This window comes from Dunckerocampus dactyliophorus, chromosome 4, assembly GCF_027744805.1.
Source record: "Dunckerocampus dactyliophorus isolate RoL2022-P2 chromosome 4, RoL_Ddac_1.1, whole genome shotgun sequence".
Taxonomy (NCBI): domain Eukaryota; kingdom Metazoa; phylum Chordata; class Actinopteri; order Syngnathiformes; family Syngnathidae; genus Dunckerocampus; species Dunckerocampus dactyliophorus.
The window spans coordinates 22707001-22725316 of NC_072822.1; the positions used below are offsets into that span (position 1 = coordinate 22707001).

Consider the following 18316-nt stretch of genomic DNA (forward strand, 5'->3'; position numbering starts at 1 on the left):
AAAAAGACAAATGCTGGATCAATATCCAATGCTACTGCATGATGCATCCATGGAGGGCAGATGGTTCCACCCATGTTGCTTCTCAGTTGTGTAGTGAGAAAAAAAAATTGTTGTGTATCATGAATAAGACACCTACTGTAAGCGTTGATCCAAGACCTCAAGTTGATATAATAAGGGTCTCTATCTGGACAAAACTTGAAATGATAGAGCTATTCACTGTTATCAATGTCTTGAGACCATATTCATTGAGATACTTGACTAAAGGGAGTACTGCATTGTAGTATGGTATACTCCCATGGGAGTTTGAGATGCCGAGGTCAATAAATGATGCTGTGGATGTACACAGCATTTCTAATTTTGGCACGTATCCCATATTTGATACGTCTCTCAGTCTCTTACCTTTCAATTAAATATAATAGATGAATTTGTCCATAGCCTAAGATTTGTTCTCATCTTTTTTTAATGTCCCTCCTGTTAGAAGTGACTCACATATGGTCAGCGCCCACTATCATTTGCTTCTTGATGTACTTGGGCATGCTGGTGATTTAGAAGCTGCTAGAGTGGTTCGTGTCCACAGATGGCCGGGGCTTATTGCCGCCTCAGAGCAACACTCCTGTCCTTCACAAGGTCACTGATCTCGCTGCAGGAAGCTGCAGATTGTAAATGCTCAAGGCCAGCGCAATTTCATCAGCATCAGCTGTCCTGATTGAACATGTCTGCTCAGGATTATGCTTTCGATTGTTCATGTGGTATAAAATGTTTGTAAGATCATTTTATGCAGACATAAACATGTTATATTCTTCTATTTTTCAAAAATCCAACAACAGAACAAATAAAGTATTGCCCACAAATTTCAAAATTAAATGGGTAACAATTTCATTTCACCAATAATAAAACACAGGCACTTAAATTATCCTTTCTATTTACAGTATATTATATTTGATTTTCTATGTGTAAAAAAAACACGTCTCCTTCCTCATTCTCAACCAAGCACATCCACGCCAGGTGCATTCACAGACATCAGAACTCTGAATATAATTATCAGATCGTTACAGCATCATATAAAGACAGCCGCTGACACTGTGAAACCTAAACATGAAAGGACGACGACATAGCGATGAACTCAACGGGAACTTTATTGACACCCAGCTTCGTCCCACAAGATCACATATTACAGCCGACAAGAGCTCCAAGCCAAACAACACACTTCTGGCCTTCACAATAAAAATGTCCCATACTACATCTTGCCTGATTGCACTGAACCACATAAGGGTCTCAGAAAAGTAGCTTACACTTTCGCACACAAAAAAGAGCGAGCAACGATACCTGCCATTGACGAAATGTACCCATTTTATTCCGTGTGGCTGAATAATGAACATAAGCATATTGCAAAAGCAATTTGATACATTTTTTAATATTATTCAATGACTAAAGATGTGACCTGATCACAACCCAACAATAATTTCACAACATTTTAAAATAAATAATAAATAAATGTATCAAGCAGGTAGAATGATGTGATTGGATTGCACATTAGAAATGGAATATGATATACGTAGATGCTAAATGTACCTAACTAATAGACATTCATCCTGAATGTAAAGCAGTGCCAGGGATGCAGAGGGGACTGAGTGATGTGTAATTAAGTCCCTTTCCTCTCTCGCTGGTACAAGTGCTATAGACTTTAATTATCTCCATTTGCCACACTACTGATATGGGCCAAATGCCTCAAGGCCCAGTCAAGGTGGTTGGGAAGACATGATTTTGAATTTTGAAAAATAATTTGATTCATTGCTTCTTTGTTTATTAAGGACGTATTCACACGATACCCTCTTCCTTCCATCCCCATCGGTCTGCACTTGCTTGTCACATCACTCGTACACTGCTGTATTACTGTACAGCAAATTCTCTGACTTTTTGGACTATTTCCAATCTTATTTCAAATTGCTCTGATAGTTTCTTTGCGCAAGGTGACGGATGTGATTAATTTCTTGCGAGAGGAGTGATCGTATTAATTAAATCTCATCGCGGGTGAGCGAGTGTGATGTGGTGTTGCATTACTTTGCATCTTTGTGTTTTGTTTCTGTTGAAAACTGTGTTGGTTATAATAAAGAACTTGTGAGGGTGACTGCATTTCACACGTGCACGTGCACGCTATTGTGCCGTGCCTTGACCCACCTATTCCAATCGTGCCAAAGGAGGTAAAGTGTGCCGACCTTCAGCACGGATCATCGAGGAAAGCGGACTACCACGTGAGATCAAACTTCCAACTTAGAAGTGATGTTTTTAATCAGGATTTTATGAAAATAAGAGATTTCACAGCACAGTTGGGATTGCTTCCTGGTGGCAAAGTAGACACATGGGCACACTGTGTGAAGTAAACGCAGAAAGATTAAAATTAGCCTTTCTTTTGGCAGATGAGGTTGCCATCATGGTTTGGCTGTCAGATATATTTAGACAATGATTTATTACACATCAAAGAAAAAAACAAAAAAGCTATACTTCAGAGGCAATTAAGAAATCATTTCATGAGAGGAGTTAAACAGTATTTCTTTCTGTATGTGAGTATTGAATGATTATCTTATATTGTATCATGCTGAGGCCGTAGCGTGGTTTAAACACACACACACACACACACACACACACACACACAAATACCATAACCATTTATTTAGTCATTCTACCACGTATCCTGCTCAGGGTCACGGGTGGCCTGGATTCTATCCCAGCTGACTGAGGTGAGGTACACCCTGGACTGGCCGCCACCCAATCCCACGGGACTAAGAGACAAACAGCCGTTCACATCCATGAACATTTTTGTCTCCAATTAATCTAACTTGCTTGTTTTTGGACTGTGATGGAGAATTACAAAGACCCATGCAAGCACAGGGAGAACATGCAAAAGCCACACAGAGAGGCCAGAGCCAAGATTCAAGAACCCAGTTGTGCTACACACTTCCACTGTGCTGCATAATACCAGTGTTTTTACTGATAAATTTAAATATATTTAAAAACACCTGGCTCATAATCAGGATGTCTGATAATATCAACTGATCAATACTGGCATAAAAATTTGAAATTGTATCATATCAGGATTGTTTTTTCTGCCGATAATGATATTGGTGCACGAGTGGTAAAACTGTGTTGTGCTCTGCAGAGCAACATGCTTGCTAGCTCGGTCTGGGATCATTTGAAAGTTTCGCTTTCGGATTGTAAATATGCAATTTGCAATGACTATAAAGAAGTGGTAATGAGCAGGGGGTGTAAGACGCTTTCCTTCAATACTTCTAATCTAATATCACACCTCAGGAAGAATCACTCTGAATCACATACTGTGGTTATCCAGCAAAATAGCAACCGGAGGAGCAATGCTAAATCAGCCCAGTTTATAATTTCACTGTTTATATTCATCCAATGTTTGATACTTGCTCTTGCACTATGGTTGTTCGTGCATAAAAATGTGCAGCTTTCCAAGCTTATTTAATTGGATTCTAATTTGTGAATTCAATTACTATTTTGTGACTTGTTTAATGACTGTTTAAAAATAAATATGGCACAGATTCTTTAACTTACATTGCAGCATTTGTCTTAATTTATTTGTGAAATGCATCCAGTGCCATTACAGTAAAAGAAGCATAATGTGAGCTGACATAAGTTTGATGGAAGTGCTGCTGTCTATATCAATATCCGTTGATATTGGTATCAGGAAATTAAGTGCTGACATCAGTAAGGCCCCCCAGTAGTTGTCTTCAGACAGGTCAAGACTGATCTTGGGTACTAACACTAATACACACATGTGTGGCTAATTACAAAACAAAAGTCCTGAGCTCATGTAATGCTATGTCAACAAGAATCATTAAAGGATAACGTCACATTAACCTTTCTGTTGGAAGTCCTAACGCCTATTTCTAGCCTTTTTTCTCATTTTTCCTGTTTGCAAATGAGACGTAGCGGTTAGAACAACAACAAGCTGGACTGGTCCGTCAACACCCACGCCCTCTACAAGAAGGGCCAGAGTTGCCTCCACCTGCTGAGGAGACTGAGGTCCTTTGGTGTGTGCAGGACTCTCTTACGGACCTTTTATGACTCTGTGGTGGCCTCAGCCATCTTCTATGCTGTGGGCTGCTGGAGAGGGGGCAGCACAGACAGGGACAGGAGCAGGATCAATAGACTGATAAGAGCGAGCTCTGTCCTGGACAGTCCTTTGGACTCCGTGGAGGAAATGGGGGAGGGAAGGATGTTGGCTAAGCTGACATCTATCATGGACAACACCTCTCACTCGCTACATGACACTGTTGTTTCCCTGGGCAGATCCTTCAGCAGCAGGCTGTTACACCCACGGTGTAAGAAGGAGAGGTTCCGCAGGTCCTTCATACCGACCGCTGTCAGGCTCTACAACACCTGCACCACCTGAACCATTGTAGTCACTATGCATTCTTTACACTGTACTCTTTACTTGCGTATCTTGCTTGCTTGCTGCTGTAACAAGTTAATTTCCCCGCTGTGGGATAAATAAATAAAGTACATACAAGAAGGGTGTTCTCGTTTTGACAGATATTGATCGATTGAGCTAATAGAAAATAACTATTTTATTGTCCACCCAAATCCAATTGATTGGGTTTCATTTTAAAGAATGGTTTAAACACTGTATGGATGTTTGAAGTCTACCTATTAACCTACCTAAATAGCGTAGCTTTACCATTAGTTTTGATGGTTGAAACACTGGATACTCATTGTGGAAACACTACATGTGACCAACCATCAACCTTACCATCCTGTTTACTCACACAGACACCGGTGCACAATTTTCCTGGAGGCGTTTTTACAACAAACAAGCAACAGCAGTGGCATCTCACTGTGAATGATGAATACCTTGTAACCTTTCTGTATGGGCCCTGTGTTTCATCAGCCCCCCGTGGTCACATTGTGTTTGTGCAGACTCAGTTATTGTGAGCTGCTCCAGCTAATTGTTTAACTTGTTCTTGTCAATCAAGCATATCCCAGCTGGCACCACCTCTCAGCTGATGTCAAAATGAGACGCCTGCACCATGCTGGTCTTATAGGAGAAGCCATGCACTCGTCAGAGGCACGTTTATTCCATTAAATTCTGAAGCAAATTCGGATGCTAGTAGATCTGTTCACACTAGTACATGTGCTTACATGAGCAATTTCTTTGCCGTGTGTTTCATGTTTGCACAGGAGGACACACAGGAGGGAAAATTTAATTGCATTTTATGTTGGCTTCATGAATCAAACGTGTCCAATAAATATTCATATTTAAAAATAAATTACAGTGGTGCTTGCGTTCACAAACTAAAAAAATACAGTAGCGTACCACATAGTTCAATAACATCTAACGCAGTCCTTCTCAAATAGTGGGGCAGGCCCCACCTGTAGGGGGGTGGGGGGTGGGGGGGGGTGCTGTTAACTGTCAGGGGGGCGTGAGAGGCAGGGAGGACTTTCAGTATTAGTGCAGAACTGCCAATATGTATGAATTTGTCGTATTCATCATGAAATTTGCCTCTTGAATACGCTTCACTGCTCTCCATTTTGTTGCATTTCGCTGGTTTCAGTTGCAAGTTCAGTCTGTACAGTAAAGATAAATAATAGTATTTCAAATCAGGGGAAGGGGGCAAAAACATTTCTGTCCCCCAGTGGGGGCATGACAAAGTAATTGACAATCACTGGTCTTAATTTAGCAGCCTTTGCTGAATTGATATCCGTTCTGTGTAATTTAAATGCATAGATTGTCAGCTACATAAAAGGACTGAGTGAAAAAATCTGGAAACCATGGGGGAAGGCCAGTGGTTAGCGAATAATACATCACATTGACTTATAACAATAATAGTCGCACACTAACAATCACAAAAAGACGCACAAAGCTGGCTGATTGCATTGTTATTTCCGGTGGTGTGAACTTGCCTATTGATGCAGCGGAACCTCCACTCTATGCGGAATAATGATGGACTCTGAAATGGTCATCAACCATCATAAACATCACCACTTTCATTAAATCTGTAGGAAGAGCGCTCTGCAAATAAAGAAGCCCTCATTCAGATGTTTTTTTCACTGGTGACGGATACTTTAGAGAACATATGGATGGCATCTAACGATTCTGAAATGGATACAAGGGACTTAAGGTAAGGGTGTTATCTCTCAAGCATTTCTCATTGCGACAGGCTTAGCAAATGTTCAGAGTCAAAATGGTTCCACTTGGCTGGGGAGAATTTGTATGAGTTGAATCACAAACCAATTCTTCACCAAGTCTTTGGCTCACATGAAGCATTAAATTCAACTCCAAGCAGCAGCAAAAGAGCCTTTGGGTTGGCTGTAAATTTGCATAAAGGGATTTTTTTTTTGCCTACACTTCAATCTAAGAAATTCAAGCTTTTCACATTTTAATCATAGCTCCTGTTGATGCCATTGGGGTTTTGGGCTCTTAAGATAGCACCCTCATGGATAAGCAACATGGGAAATATTTTCATAATGTGAAATGTGAATATACAGTACCTTATTCAAATGAATCAAAGCGGGATTATTCATTAAAATATAGTTCATTCAAATATTTCGCGTTCTAAGAATGGATTTTATTTTTCCCCACTGATTTACTTATATGCAAAACCTTGTGTCATTACATCCACCAAAGATGCTTTCATTGGCTTAAATTTGTGTGTCACTTTGATTCCATAAAATTTTATGAAATTGATTCCATCATGAAAAATGCAATAAAATAATCAAAGCTTATACAGTGGAACCTCGGCTTTCGTAGGCACCGGTATTTGTAGGATTTGGCTTTTGACAAAAATTATGACTAAAAAATATGTCTTGGTTATCGTACGACCAGACAGTGTGCCTTACAAACTAGTCCACACAAGCGCCCAAACAAAGCATTCACACATTTGTAACCCTCTGTGAAAAAGGGATAGTGGCTCTTTTAGATTTGGGACATTATGGACAGATTCCAGTCCTTTAATCATAATTATTATGTGTGTGTAGGTGGTTTATTTGTTCATAGAACACACACAGAATGATGAACCACTTGTCTGTCTCCTTTCTTCCTTTCAACAAGCTTTGTGTACTGATGAGGCAAGAGCACTGCATATTTAGTATGTAGTGTTAAAAGGGTATTTGCTTTTTTCATATTGAATATAGCTGCAAAAAAAGTTGCAAGTGCCAGAACTTTCATATGGAAGGTGAGAAACACTATTGAATTTAAAAAATCTAATCTTAATTCATCTAAATTAATAGGTCATGTTGAGAGTCTGTTATCATTCACTGTTTGGAGGAGGTCTGTATTCTCCATAACCACTTACAGAAACTCTTCAAAAGACTTCACTGTCTTTATTATAAGTTATTCATCAAAGCCTCTTTCAAGAGTGAGATGATTTTTAAGTAGTGGTTCTGAACTATTTTCTATCATGCCCCTCTCAGGGACACAAATACTATTGAGAACCTGATATTTAACTATTTATTTATTCTGTACAGACTGAACTAAAACCCGCAAGCACAAAATGCGTACCTGGAGTGCAGTGAAGCATACAAGTGTATTCAAAGGTCAAAATGCATGGCAAGTTAAAAACATTTGTAGAAGTTGGCAGGTTTGCGCTAATATTTCAAGTCCCCCCTATCCTGACAGTTCACCGCATCCCCACAAGGGGGCCGGCTTCTCTATTTGAGAAGCATTGATGAAAAGCAAACCTTACCCTCATGCCAAGTTCGATGTTCTCCCCTCCATAGACCTCCATACCAGGATCTAGCAGACCAATCTCTCCAAAGTATTCACGATCTACCACAAAGGAGCATCCAATCATTGCTGGGGTTCTGGAAGAGAGACGTCAACAGTTGAGTGTGGTAAAAATCTTCTCTCAAGACAGAAGGGTTCTCTTTTTTTATTGTTTCGAATTTGTCTTTTGAGTTGTGAACGATAAACCGATGCGACCAGATATCCGGTTTTACAACCGAGGGATAGGGCTGCGTCGGTAGAGGATTCCTGGATCAATAAGAATCAGCCATAAATGCTTAGATTAATCGATTGTAGATTGTCGAGACATGCACTGGTATCGTGAGACAAGCAATCGTTTGATAGCACGTCTCTTAAACAAAGCAAGAGCCTGGGCTGCCAGCAAAATGATCGTCACACATGCACCGTAGATTACCATGGCTGAAGATAACAATGGATGTAAATAGTAGGTGTGCTAACTAGTCACCGGGAAAGATTTTCAACAAGTCATTTGTAAGTTTTGCAGAGCAGGACTGAAGTCCATTGGTTACAAAACGTAATGTTTAACATCAAGAAATGTTAATCATAGAATTGTATTGAATCGAATTGTATCATTTGTACACTGTATGAAATTGTTCTGTTTTTAAATTACATAATTTTTTAATCGTATCATAACACGTGTATCTAGATGTGTGTCAAATTGTCTATCACAAATATTTGAGCACTAGTTTTTAACATAGAAATTTAAATAATTTTGCACTGAATTTTGCACTGAATTCAGTGTCAAGTTCCATAACTCTTTTATTGAGTCATTGAGTCCCTTTCATTCTTCTGTTATTTAAATACTCGATATTTTGCTCTGGAAAATATGACTGTAAGTAAAAGTTTGATTTATGCTAATGTCAAGTGTAGTGAGATTTAAAACAAGGTGATGACATTGTGACAACAGTAACAGTGCATCCTCCTATACAAGGGGTCGGCAACCCGCGGCTCCTGAGCCACATGCGGCTATTCAACCTCTTGTTGCAGCTTCCTTTGCCTAGCTCAGTGAGTTTTTTAACACCAAAGTGGAGGAAATGTGCGTTTTCAAAAAGAGCTTGAAATTATCCGACTCATCAGAAGTCCCTCAATGTATCTAGACTGCATTATGACTGCTGATTGGATGGACAATTCATGGGGGAGGGAGGTCAGCGTATCCAATGACATGCGAGAAAGACGTCTTGTTGGAAGTGCTACCCCGCAGTCCATACCCATGAATATGTCCCCAAAAAGAAAAATCTCGAAAGAAAATAAAGACTATAATTCTGATTGGACATATTCCTTTGCCTTCATTGCCAATGACGCTGGCTCACCCATGTGCTTGATATATGGTGAGAAATTAGCAAACAACAAAAAATGTACAGTTTAAAGACTTTTTTTTCTGAAAAGTATCCAACTGCAGATGGCGTAAGAGAGCAATTTTGGAACTACTACTGTATAATATTAGTTTAGATTAGATTAGATTAGATTAGATTGTACTTTATTTATTCCACAACAAGCTAATTTAGATGTTACAGCAGCAGAGAGATACAAAAACGACAATATACCAAATACCTATACAAGAAAGATAAACAATCTATTATGAGAAATCTACTATAAACATATTAACGATATACAATAAACCTATAACATAAACCTAGCCAAGTATGTAAAGTATGAGATTACCGAATACGTAAAATAGTACAATAAATGTAGGCACTGAAGATATTTAACAGTAAAGTGATGTTGTAAATGAATAAATAACATTGCACATGTTGACAGTTAAGAAAATATATACACACATGTTAATTTGTAGTAGTTGGAAGTTACATGAAAATTAAAAAATACATACAGTATATAGCACATTATACAAAAACTGTTCAGGAAGTAGAAATTACTTTAAGTAGTGCAAATGGATAAATAGACGAGTAGAGCAAGTGGAGAAACAGAGAATAAGTACAACATGTTCAGGTAGTGTAAGTGTTGTACTGTCTAATGGCTGCTAGGATGAAAGACCTGCGGTTCTTACATTGTGGGTGTAATAGTCTGCCACTGAAGGAGCTGCTCAGAGACTCCACATTGTCATGCAGGGTGTGAGCGGTGTTGTCCATGATGTATGTTTGCTTGACTAACATCCTCCTCTATGGAGTCAAGTGGACAGTCCAGGACAGAGCTCGCTCACCTAACCACCTTGTTGATTCTCTTCCTGTCCAAGTCTGTGCTGCCTCCTTTCCAGCAGACCACAGCATAAAAGATAGCAAAAGCTACCACAGTGTCATAGAAAGTCCTGAGGAGAGCCCTCCTGAGGACCAAAACACCTCACCACCCACCACCTGGATGTTCACCGGAGTGAAGTGCAAACCCCCTCCTTCCATCTTCACCCTTAGCAGTGAGGGCTGGATGGTGTTGAAAGCACTCGAGAAGTCAAAGAACATGGCCCTCACAGCACTCCCAGTGTTCTCCAGGTGAGACAGTGATCTGTGAAGCAGGTAGATCACTGCGTCGTACACCCCAATCCCCGGCCGGTAAGCAAACTGCAAGGGGTCCATCAGTGTGCTCACCCGGGGTCGCAGGTGTCTCAGTAGAATCCTCTCCATGGTCTTCATCAGGTGAGAGATCAAGGCAACAGGGCTGAAGTGGTTAGGCTCCCTGGCACATGCAGTATTTGGAACTGGAACCACACAGGCAGTCTTCCACAGTACCGGGACTTTCTCCACACTGAGGCTCATGTTGAACATAAGCGTGACCACCTCACAGAGCTGGCCTGCACTGTTCTTCAGCAGTCTGGGGCTGACCCCGTCCGGACTGCAGGCCTTCCTTGCCTTAATCTTCTTTAGCTCCGTCCTAACCTGATTAACTGTTAAGGAGAGGTGGGTGGATGATGACTGGGGGGAGGATATGGGTGTGGTAGGTAGCGAGAGTCTCAGTGAGGGTGAGTGAGAGAGGTGGACTGGAGACCTGATGTTGAAGAGGGCAGGCTGAGTGGAGGACGGGGAAGTTGGCCTGGGGAGGTGTGAAGGAGTGGCAGAGAGGTGTAATGAGGGGGCAGAATCAAATCTGTTGAAAAACAGGTTCAGTTCATCTGCTCACTGTTTGTCACCGCTAGCTTGGTCTCTCCCCACTCTTTTTCCATATCCTGAGATGGCCTATAGTTTTCTCCAGACGTCCCTGGTGATCTGCTCTAGCCGCTGCTCCAGCTTCCTTTCAGCCGAAGTACCTTCTAGACTCTGCACAGCTCCTCTTTATCCCCCGATTTAAAAACCCTCTTCTTCTCGTTCAGCAGGGCTTTTATCTTGGCGGTCACCCAGGGCTTGTTGTTGGGAAAACACCGTACCACCTTGGAGGGTGCAGTGTTCTCCACACAGAAGTTAATGTAGTCCATAATGCAGTGGGTCAGACTGTCAATGTCCTCCCCGTGGTGGCTGCAAAGTACTTCCCAGTCTGTTGTCGCAAAGCAGTCTCTGACCCTAGCGTTGGCCTCATCAAACCACTCCTTCACAACCCTCTTCTCAGGTGGCTGTCTGTTCACCATAGGGGTGTAGTCAGAAACCAGGTGGTCAAGGTTGTGACCTGAGCAACCAAGCGGAGGGAGGGGGGATGAAGTGTATGCATTCTTGACATTTGCATACAATGAATCCAAAGTTTTATTGTCCTGGTGTGGAAGTTCTTATACTGGGTGAAGTTGGGAAGACCAGAGGACAGGGAAGCATGGTTGAAGTCTTTGGAGATAAGAATCATAGGGATTGGGGGTGACGGGTCTACAGCTGATAGACGAGAGTGTAGATCTCATCTATAGCAGCGGTAGCATCGGCCGAGGGGAGGGATGTACACCGTTATCACAAGAGCACAACATGGGATGTAGTAGGGCCGAATGCTAACAGCTAGCAGTTCAATGTCTATGGTGCAGTGTTGCTCCTTAACACTGATATGTCCTGGGTGACAACATTTCTCGTTCACAAACACATCAAGTCCCCGTCCTTTCCCTTTACCATTTTCTGCAGCTTTCCTGTCCACCCGCACGAGCTGAAAGTCGTCCAGGATGACGCGAGAGTCACGTCAGCCACGTCTGAAACACAGACTACACTCACGATAATCCCTCTGCTGCCGGGTTAGCGCCGTTAGCTCTTCCATCTTGTTTGGGAGAGATCTCACGTTCCCCATGATGACAGACGGTAAAAATGGTTTACACATGTTAGGTTAACTGGCGACTCTAAATTATGAATGTGAGCTTGAATGATTGTTTGTCGATATGTGTGATTGGCTGGCGACCAGTCTAGGGTGTACACCGATTCTCTCCCAGCTGAGGTAGGTTCCAGCATACCCCCACGACCCTAATGAGGATAAGCGGCATAGAAAAAGAATGGATGGATAGGAAGAATTCAAAAAGACTGACATAGTTCAGTGTTTAAATTATTTCAAAGTAGGCCTACACTCTGCACGTCTTTCAGTTGAATTCTGTTGTTGGAACAGGAAACATTAAAAAAAGATGAAAACTTTTGAAAGTTTATAAGCTATGTAATGTTTTGTGGCCCCAGACTATTTTTCTTTATTGGAAGAAAAGGCAAAATGGCTCCTTTGATGGTCAAAGTAGCCGAACCCTGTCCTATACAGTAATTTGGTAATAATATGTATAATTATGATGTTTTCTAGGGCCTCACACTGGTGGAATATCCGTTGTTGACCTCTATTAGGGGGCTAAATGTGTCCCTTGGAGACTTTGCATAAAACTGCAAGCAGAGTTGAATGTCCCCTCGTAAAGTATGTATAAATGTAACTGTGAAACTGTGAAATGTACAGAATCAATTTATATAATGTAGATTATATAAATGTTGCTGGGAATACTTTGAAAACAGGTACAGAAAGTGATAAATGCAGTAAAGGCAATCAAGGTTTCATATTTATACGCATCATACCATCTTCATCATACCAGCATATCATTTTCTACAAGCAATGTTTTACAACTGGCTTTATGCCACCAGCCAAATTAGAAGCAAGCAGATGGAAAAAAAACAAAACAAGAGGCAGTGACCAACGCAACACGAGCCGTTTACAGCTCTGTCTTGTCAAATGCACCGCGTACGTAACGAAACATGTCGTTAGCAGTCGTTAGTGCGCGCATCCAGGAAGCAGCAAATTCAGACATCGTGAGCACGAGGAGTGTGGTCTTTATGCACGCTGAGTATATTTTTATGCGCACCAATTTTGGCATTAATGTGTTGCCAGGCGAGTCTTTCTAGGGAGGGATGGTCGCTGTGTGTGACTGGCCAATCACAAAGCGTGAAAAGTGAATACAGTAGTAGTTACCCAATGAGGAGTTTCCTTCATCACGATTATGGACAATGACGAGCTGTACTCGTTTCATGCTCATACTCGGCAAAAATGCATTATCCATAACGGATACTCGTCTAAAATGTGTATCCGGTATATCCCTAGTGACTAGTATTGTCCTTTGTAAAAAATAAAAATAAAAAAAACACGCAGTTTAATTTCCAGCCTAGTCTACTAAAATAATCCAGAATTGTTGATCATATCTCTCCCCTTTGTAAAACTATAATCTCGCTTTTAAAAGCAGCAAAACCTGAAAAAGACCCAGCGTCACCATATAGCAAGTCTTGGCGAGTGTTCCTCACAAAAGCAGGGTAACCCACTCTCACTGCAGTCCCCAGGCTTACTTTTCAGCACTATTATCTGTCAGGTCACATCTTAAGTGCTCTGGGACAAAGACCCATAAAAAGCACTCTATTTATACAGTGTACTCAACTGTGTGTGTTTTTTTTTAAGTGGGTTGCTATATTATTCTAGCTTGAGTAATTTCACCATACAAGATAATACCCTACACCCTCACCCGCACACACAAACAATGTAGAGTCAAATATCTTGATTTCTACTTTAGAGTACTGAAACAGAAGCGACATCATAAAGTTGTTGACTCTTTATGATTCATTGACTACACTTTAAAATGGCTCACTGAGGCATGTGCTATGCATCAAAGATGCTTTTACTTTTACAAGACACTTTAAAACATGCTAGGCCATCAACATCAAGTATTTGAAACTAAGTGAAACTCTAAAGTAAGTTCCCGGTAATTTGAGAGAAGTAATATCGATGTCCCCAATTAAGTATAATAAAACAGTAATTGAGAAAAATGTGAATTAAGGGAAAAATGCACTTTTTTTATTTTATTTTACCCATTATCCACAATCCTTATGTGAGACACGAACACATGTCTCTTTTCTGTGCATTCTCAAGATATAAAAACGAATCAAAAGAGACAGCTCATTACTGCACGTAATGTGAAACACTTATTCTACCTATAAAGCCTTATGAAAAAAAAGTTGAAATAGTTGGAAAATAATAAAAAAAAAAATATTAAGAGAAAAAAGTTGTTTTCTATTGAGAAAAAAGAATAATAATAAGCTATAATATTCTGAAGAAAAATAAAGTCATTTTAGTCACATAGAGTTTATATATACTGTGTATATAATATTTTTAAAAAGTCATAGTATGGAAAAATGAAACAAAATGAAGTTGTACGTTTTGGAATTAGGAATGAGGAAAAAGTTATAATATTATTGGAATAAAGTCAAAATATTATGGGAATAAAATCACAATAGTACAAAAAGAAAATGTACAAAGATTATTGAAGAAGAAGGTTGAAATATTAGGAAAATTAAAAAAAAAAACAAATAGCAAAAATGGGGAAAAAAGGAGCAAAGACCGAAGTTTGCTTTTTCATCTATACCACAAAAATTCAGTTGCAGTTTTTTCTTGAAATACATATATAACTTCTTAGAATACATGTACAGTCAAACTTGTCTATAGCGGCCACTAGAGGGAGTCTGCAAAAGTGGCTGCTATAGACAGGTGGCCTCTATAGACAGGTTGGTGTCCAGTTTGAATGTTGACCAGGAGTGGAAAAAAAAGAAAAAAGGGAAAATAATAGTAATAATAATGTTGACCAGTAGAGGGCACTGCGGACTGCTGATAAAAGTTGTACAGCACTACTAGGCTTGTTATCATCATGGTTCATGGTTTTAATCCTGAACATGCATGAGTCAAACAGTAGCACATCACATAGTACAATTCACAATTTTGCATGTCCAAAAAGGAGTAGGAAGAAGCAAAGCTTATTTAATCCTACCCCTTATGAGTTTCACATCAGTTGCAATACATTTATTCACCTCTTGTTCTTCCAAGTGTACTTTGTAGGTCTACATGACAATGTAGTGCAATCATAGCCAAGGTTTTTACTTACTAAAAGGAAGCTAGAGGCTTAATAATAACTGATAACTGTTAAAATACTTCAGTTAAGTACAACCGAACTCAGTTTTGCTCCCGCTGCCGCATGCATGCTAGCATATGTTTTTTTGTTTTTTTTTATTGTAGCGTCGCTGGGAGCACGTCCTGTTCCCAGCCTATTTTGCGGTAATGTTTTGGTGCAAATGCTCTTAAAGTTACATGTTTGACCAGGAAATGGCAAGCTCAAAAGAAGACGGCTTTTTTATGTGGAACAACTGACAGTTTGTGTGGATCTTGTGAATGATTGTGACTGAGCTAGGACTCAGTAATTAAAGTCTACACACGACGCCTTCATTGATTGAAAAGCAAAACTTTTTTGTGCATGAAGCTTCTACTTGAGTTGGTAATTTGGCTGCTATATGCAGTCAGATATTGACCAAGGGAGAAAAAATGGGTGGCTGCTGGCTGCGTTGGACAGGTGACTGCTATACACAGGGCGTATAACATGTAAATTTGCTGGGGGGGATTTTTCAGTGGCTGCTATAGGCAGGTGGCCCTTCTATAAAGGTGGCCGCTAAGACAGGTTTGACTGTATTTATATGTGTTGGGTTACAAAACATCAACGTGGCCCTTGCATCCTTTCATTCTTCACTATGTGGCCCTTGGTGGAAAAAGTTTGGACACCCCTGGCTATGCAATTGGTCATGACCGATGTTCCCCCTAATTTTTCAAGTATCTGAGCATAAACAAAAACAACCTGAGCATTCCCTGGACCTCTTTGAGTGCCTTCAGACATGCACACTGTAGTATTGCACCTGCCCAAAACCAGAGAAACCGGAGAACTTCCATTCTGTCATATTTTGTACATATATGACTGGTTTCAAACAGACGGCAAGGAGGATTCCACAATGTAGTTTTCTTTGTTCTCAGCCTAAGACAAAACAAGCCATGGTCTCATACAAATAGCCATCTGAGTCTTGTAAAAAAATAAAACCCACTAGTTTAATATTTATTATTTAATGTGTTTACCATTTATATTGTTCATTTGGTATACTTTCATTTGCTATTTTTTTTTTTTGTCCTTTCCAGCCATTAGGGTAGATAGTATTGTTGATCTTATTGCCCTTACGTGCGCAACAGATTTGCTCGGCCAGGGAAAAGTGTGAGATACAGTTCCCCTGTTATACAGAATTTATTTGACTTTGATGTTTGGTTGTTATGCAAATTTGGAGCGGCCAGAGAAGAAGAGAAAAGAAAACAGAGAGAGGAGTGCGGGGATAAATGGGGGACAAAAAAGACAGAGACAAGGACAACAGCAACAACAACTGTGACAACAATAACAAAACAACAGAAACAAACAGGACTACATCAGCAAATGTCTGTAACGACCATAAAGACCTTGACGGAAAGGACAAAATGATAACAACCACAATGATAATCCTGCATTGAAACAGTCATACATATTAGTAGCAATAGTAGTAATGAAATTATTAACTATGAACAGAATGGCAATAACTGTAATGCACACAATTGCAAAAACTATAATCATACTGCTGATATCACTGTCGCTGTAATAAAATTAACAACATAATAACACCCTGGATAACTCAGTGAGTAATGTGGGGAAGTACGTATGTACTGTGAGTGTGCATATGTACAGGTATCTCTGTATGTGTCCAAGCCTTCATTTTTAAAGGTGCAAGAATGTGCGAACGTGTAATTGTCACTGAGAATGCATGAAAAGAGAGGGATGCTGTTTTAAAGCAGCCTGTTGTGGTACTATTTTATCTTGAACATGTACTTATATTTGTGGTATAAGTTTACTTTTGTCGATATAAAATTATTAAAATGAACTCAACACAAAGTTCTGCAACATAAACTCGGCCGGATGTGCTCGGACACTTCCTGTGTCCTGTGTCCGGTACATCCAGCCATCAAAATAAAAGCACGGCAGTAGCTCTAGTAGCTAGACCAGTCAGCTTGCGTTCGTATCTCCGAATGGTCGCAAGTCGGATGTTCGTAAGTTGGGGACCTAGTGTACTACGTAACATGCTGTTAATGAATTGATTGACTGCGGAAGTAAATACAGTATGTACCAACGGGATTTTATCATTGGCTGGGCAGTGTTTGTCATTGTGTTATATGTTGTTGCCGCCTATTGTCGCCCATCACTCACTGAGTTGCATTCCAAAATAGTACAGAATACATTGTTATGTGTTTATTTCATTTACAGTTCAGGTTGAAATGTATATGGTGCACAGCAAGGATTTGCTGTGCGCAGAGAACACGGGAGCAGTGCGCGATCGCGCACGCACACAGTTTAGAGGGAACACTGGTCATGACAAATATCTGTATAATCACTACAATGATTGCGAGCCGGCCATTTTTGTGCCTTTTGTAGCGTTTTTCCTGTCTTTCCTGTTGATAGTGTTCATACAACCAGAAAGACCATAGCGTACAAGCTTTGAATGGCCACCCAGCTTCTGTTGGTGATTGACAGAAACCTTGCGGAACAAGTGGGGGAATGATTTCCAATAGAAATCCACACTTTACCCTTGAGGCAATCTGTTTATACCCAGCTGCCATTGGAGAACATGAAGCACTGCTACAATGCCCACGGCTCGTCCTTTCTGACTTACTGTATGTACAAATGTTGAAATAAAAGATTACTTTGATAGCCACAAACAGCATATGCACTTGAATTGAAAAACGTTTACATGTAAATAGACATATGTATTGCATTGTCAGCACTCCTAATACAGGAACAATAGGATAGACATACTGTAGGTATTGTTACCTGATGACCAACTTTGTGCTGCTGCGCACATGCAGATGGGTTGGACTTTTTAATGTGATGTACAGTAAATCATCGATTACTGTTTTATAATAGTGTAGTATAAGTGGGTTAAACAATACAAATCATTTTCACAAGAGCTTTTTATAATGTATTTAAATTCATTTTGTTTCATAAAAATTAAAAAATAAAAAGTGTTCCCAAACACCCTGTATATCTGCCCTGCTCCATTATCCACAGAAGGGGGAAGATCATTAAAAGCATGAATGTTAAGTGAATTTTAAGAAAGGTGGACAATAAAAAATAGTTTGACTGTGAAATTAATACTTTTCACCAAACTGACAGTGTGTAAAATAAAATATACCTGTGTCGAGCAAAAACACAGCATGGGTTATTTGGGAAGAGTGGGGAATGCGTACTAAAACTCGGTGTTACAAAAAACTAAGTGCCTCATTTCCGTGCTAAATTAATGCAGACTCGGCAACCTGCAACAAGTGCTCTGAAGTAATATTGTCCAAATAATGTCTTCTGTGTTTGTCGCACTC

General features: G+C 40.1%; 1 protein-coding gene across 1 annotated transcript in view; it reads right to left on the bottom strand.

Annotated features, from left to right (window-relative positions):
* galnt9 (polypeptide N-acetylgalactosaminyltransferase 9) overlaps nt 1–18316 on the bottom strand; it is a 118292-nt gene that overhangs the window by 36808 nt on the left and 63168 nt on the right. Inside the window, exon 6 of the mRNA XM_054773168.1 lies at nt 7704–7821. Within this exon, the coding sequence (XP_054629143.1) occupies nt 7704–7821 (118 nt within the window). The remainder of the gene's footprint in view (nt 1–7703; nt 7822–18316) is intronic.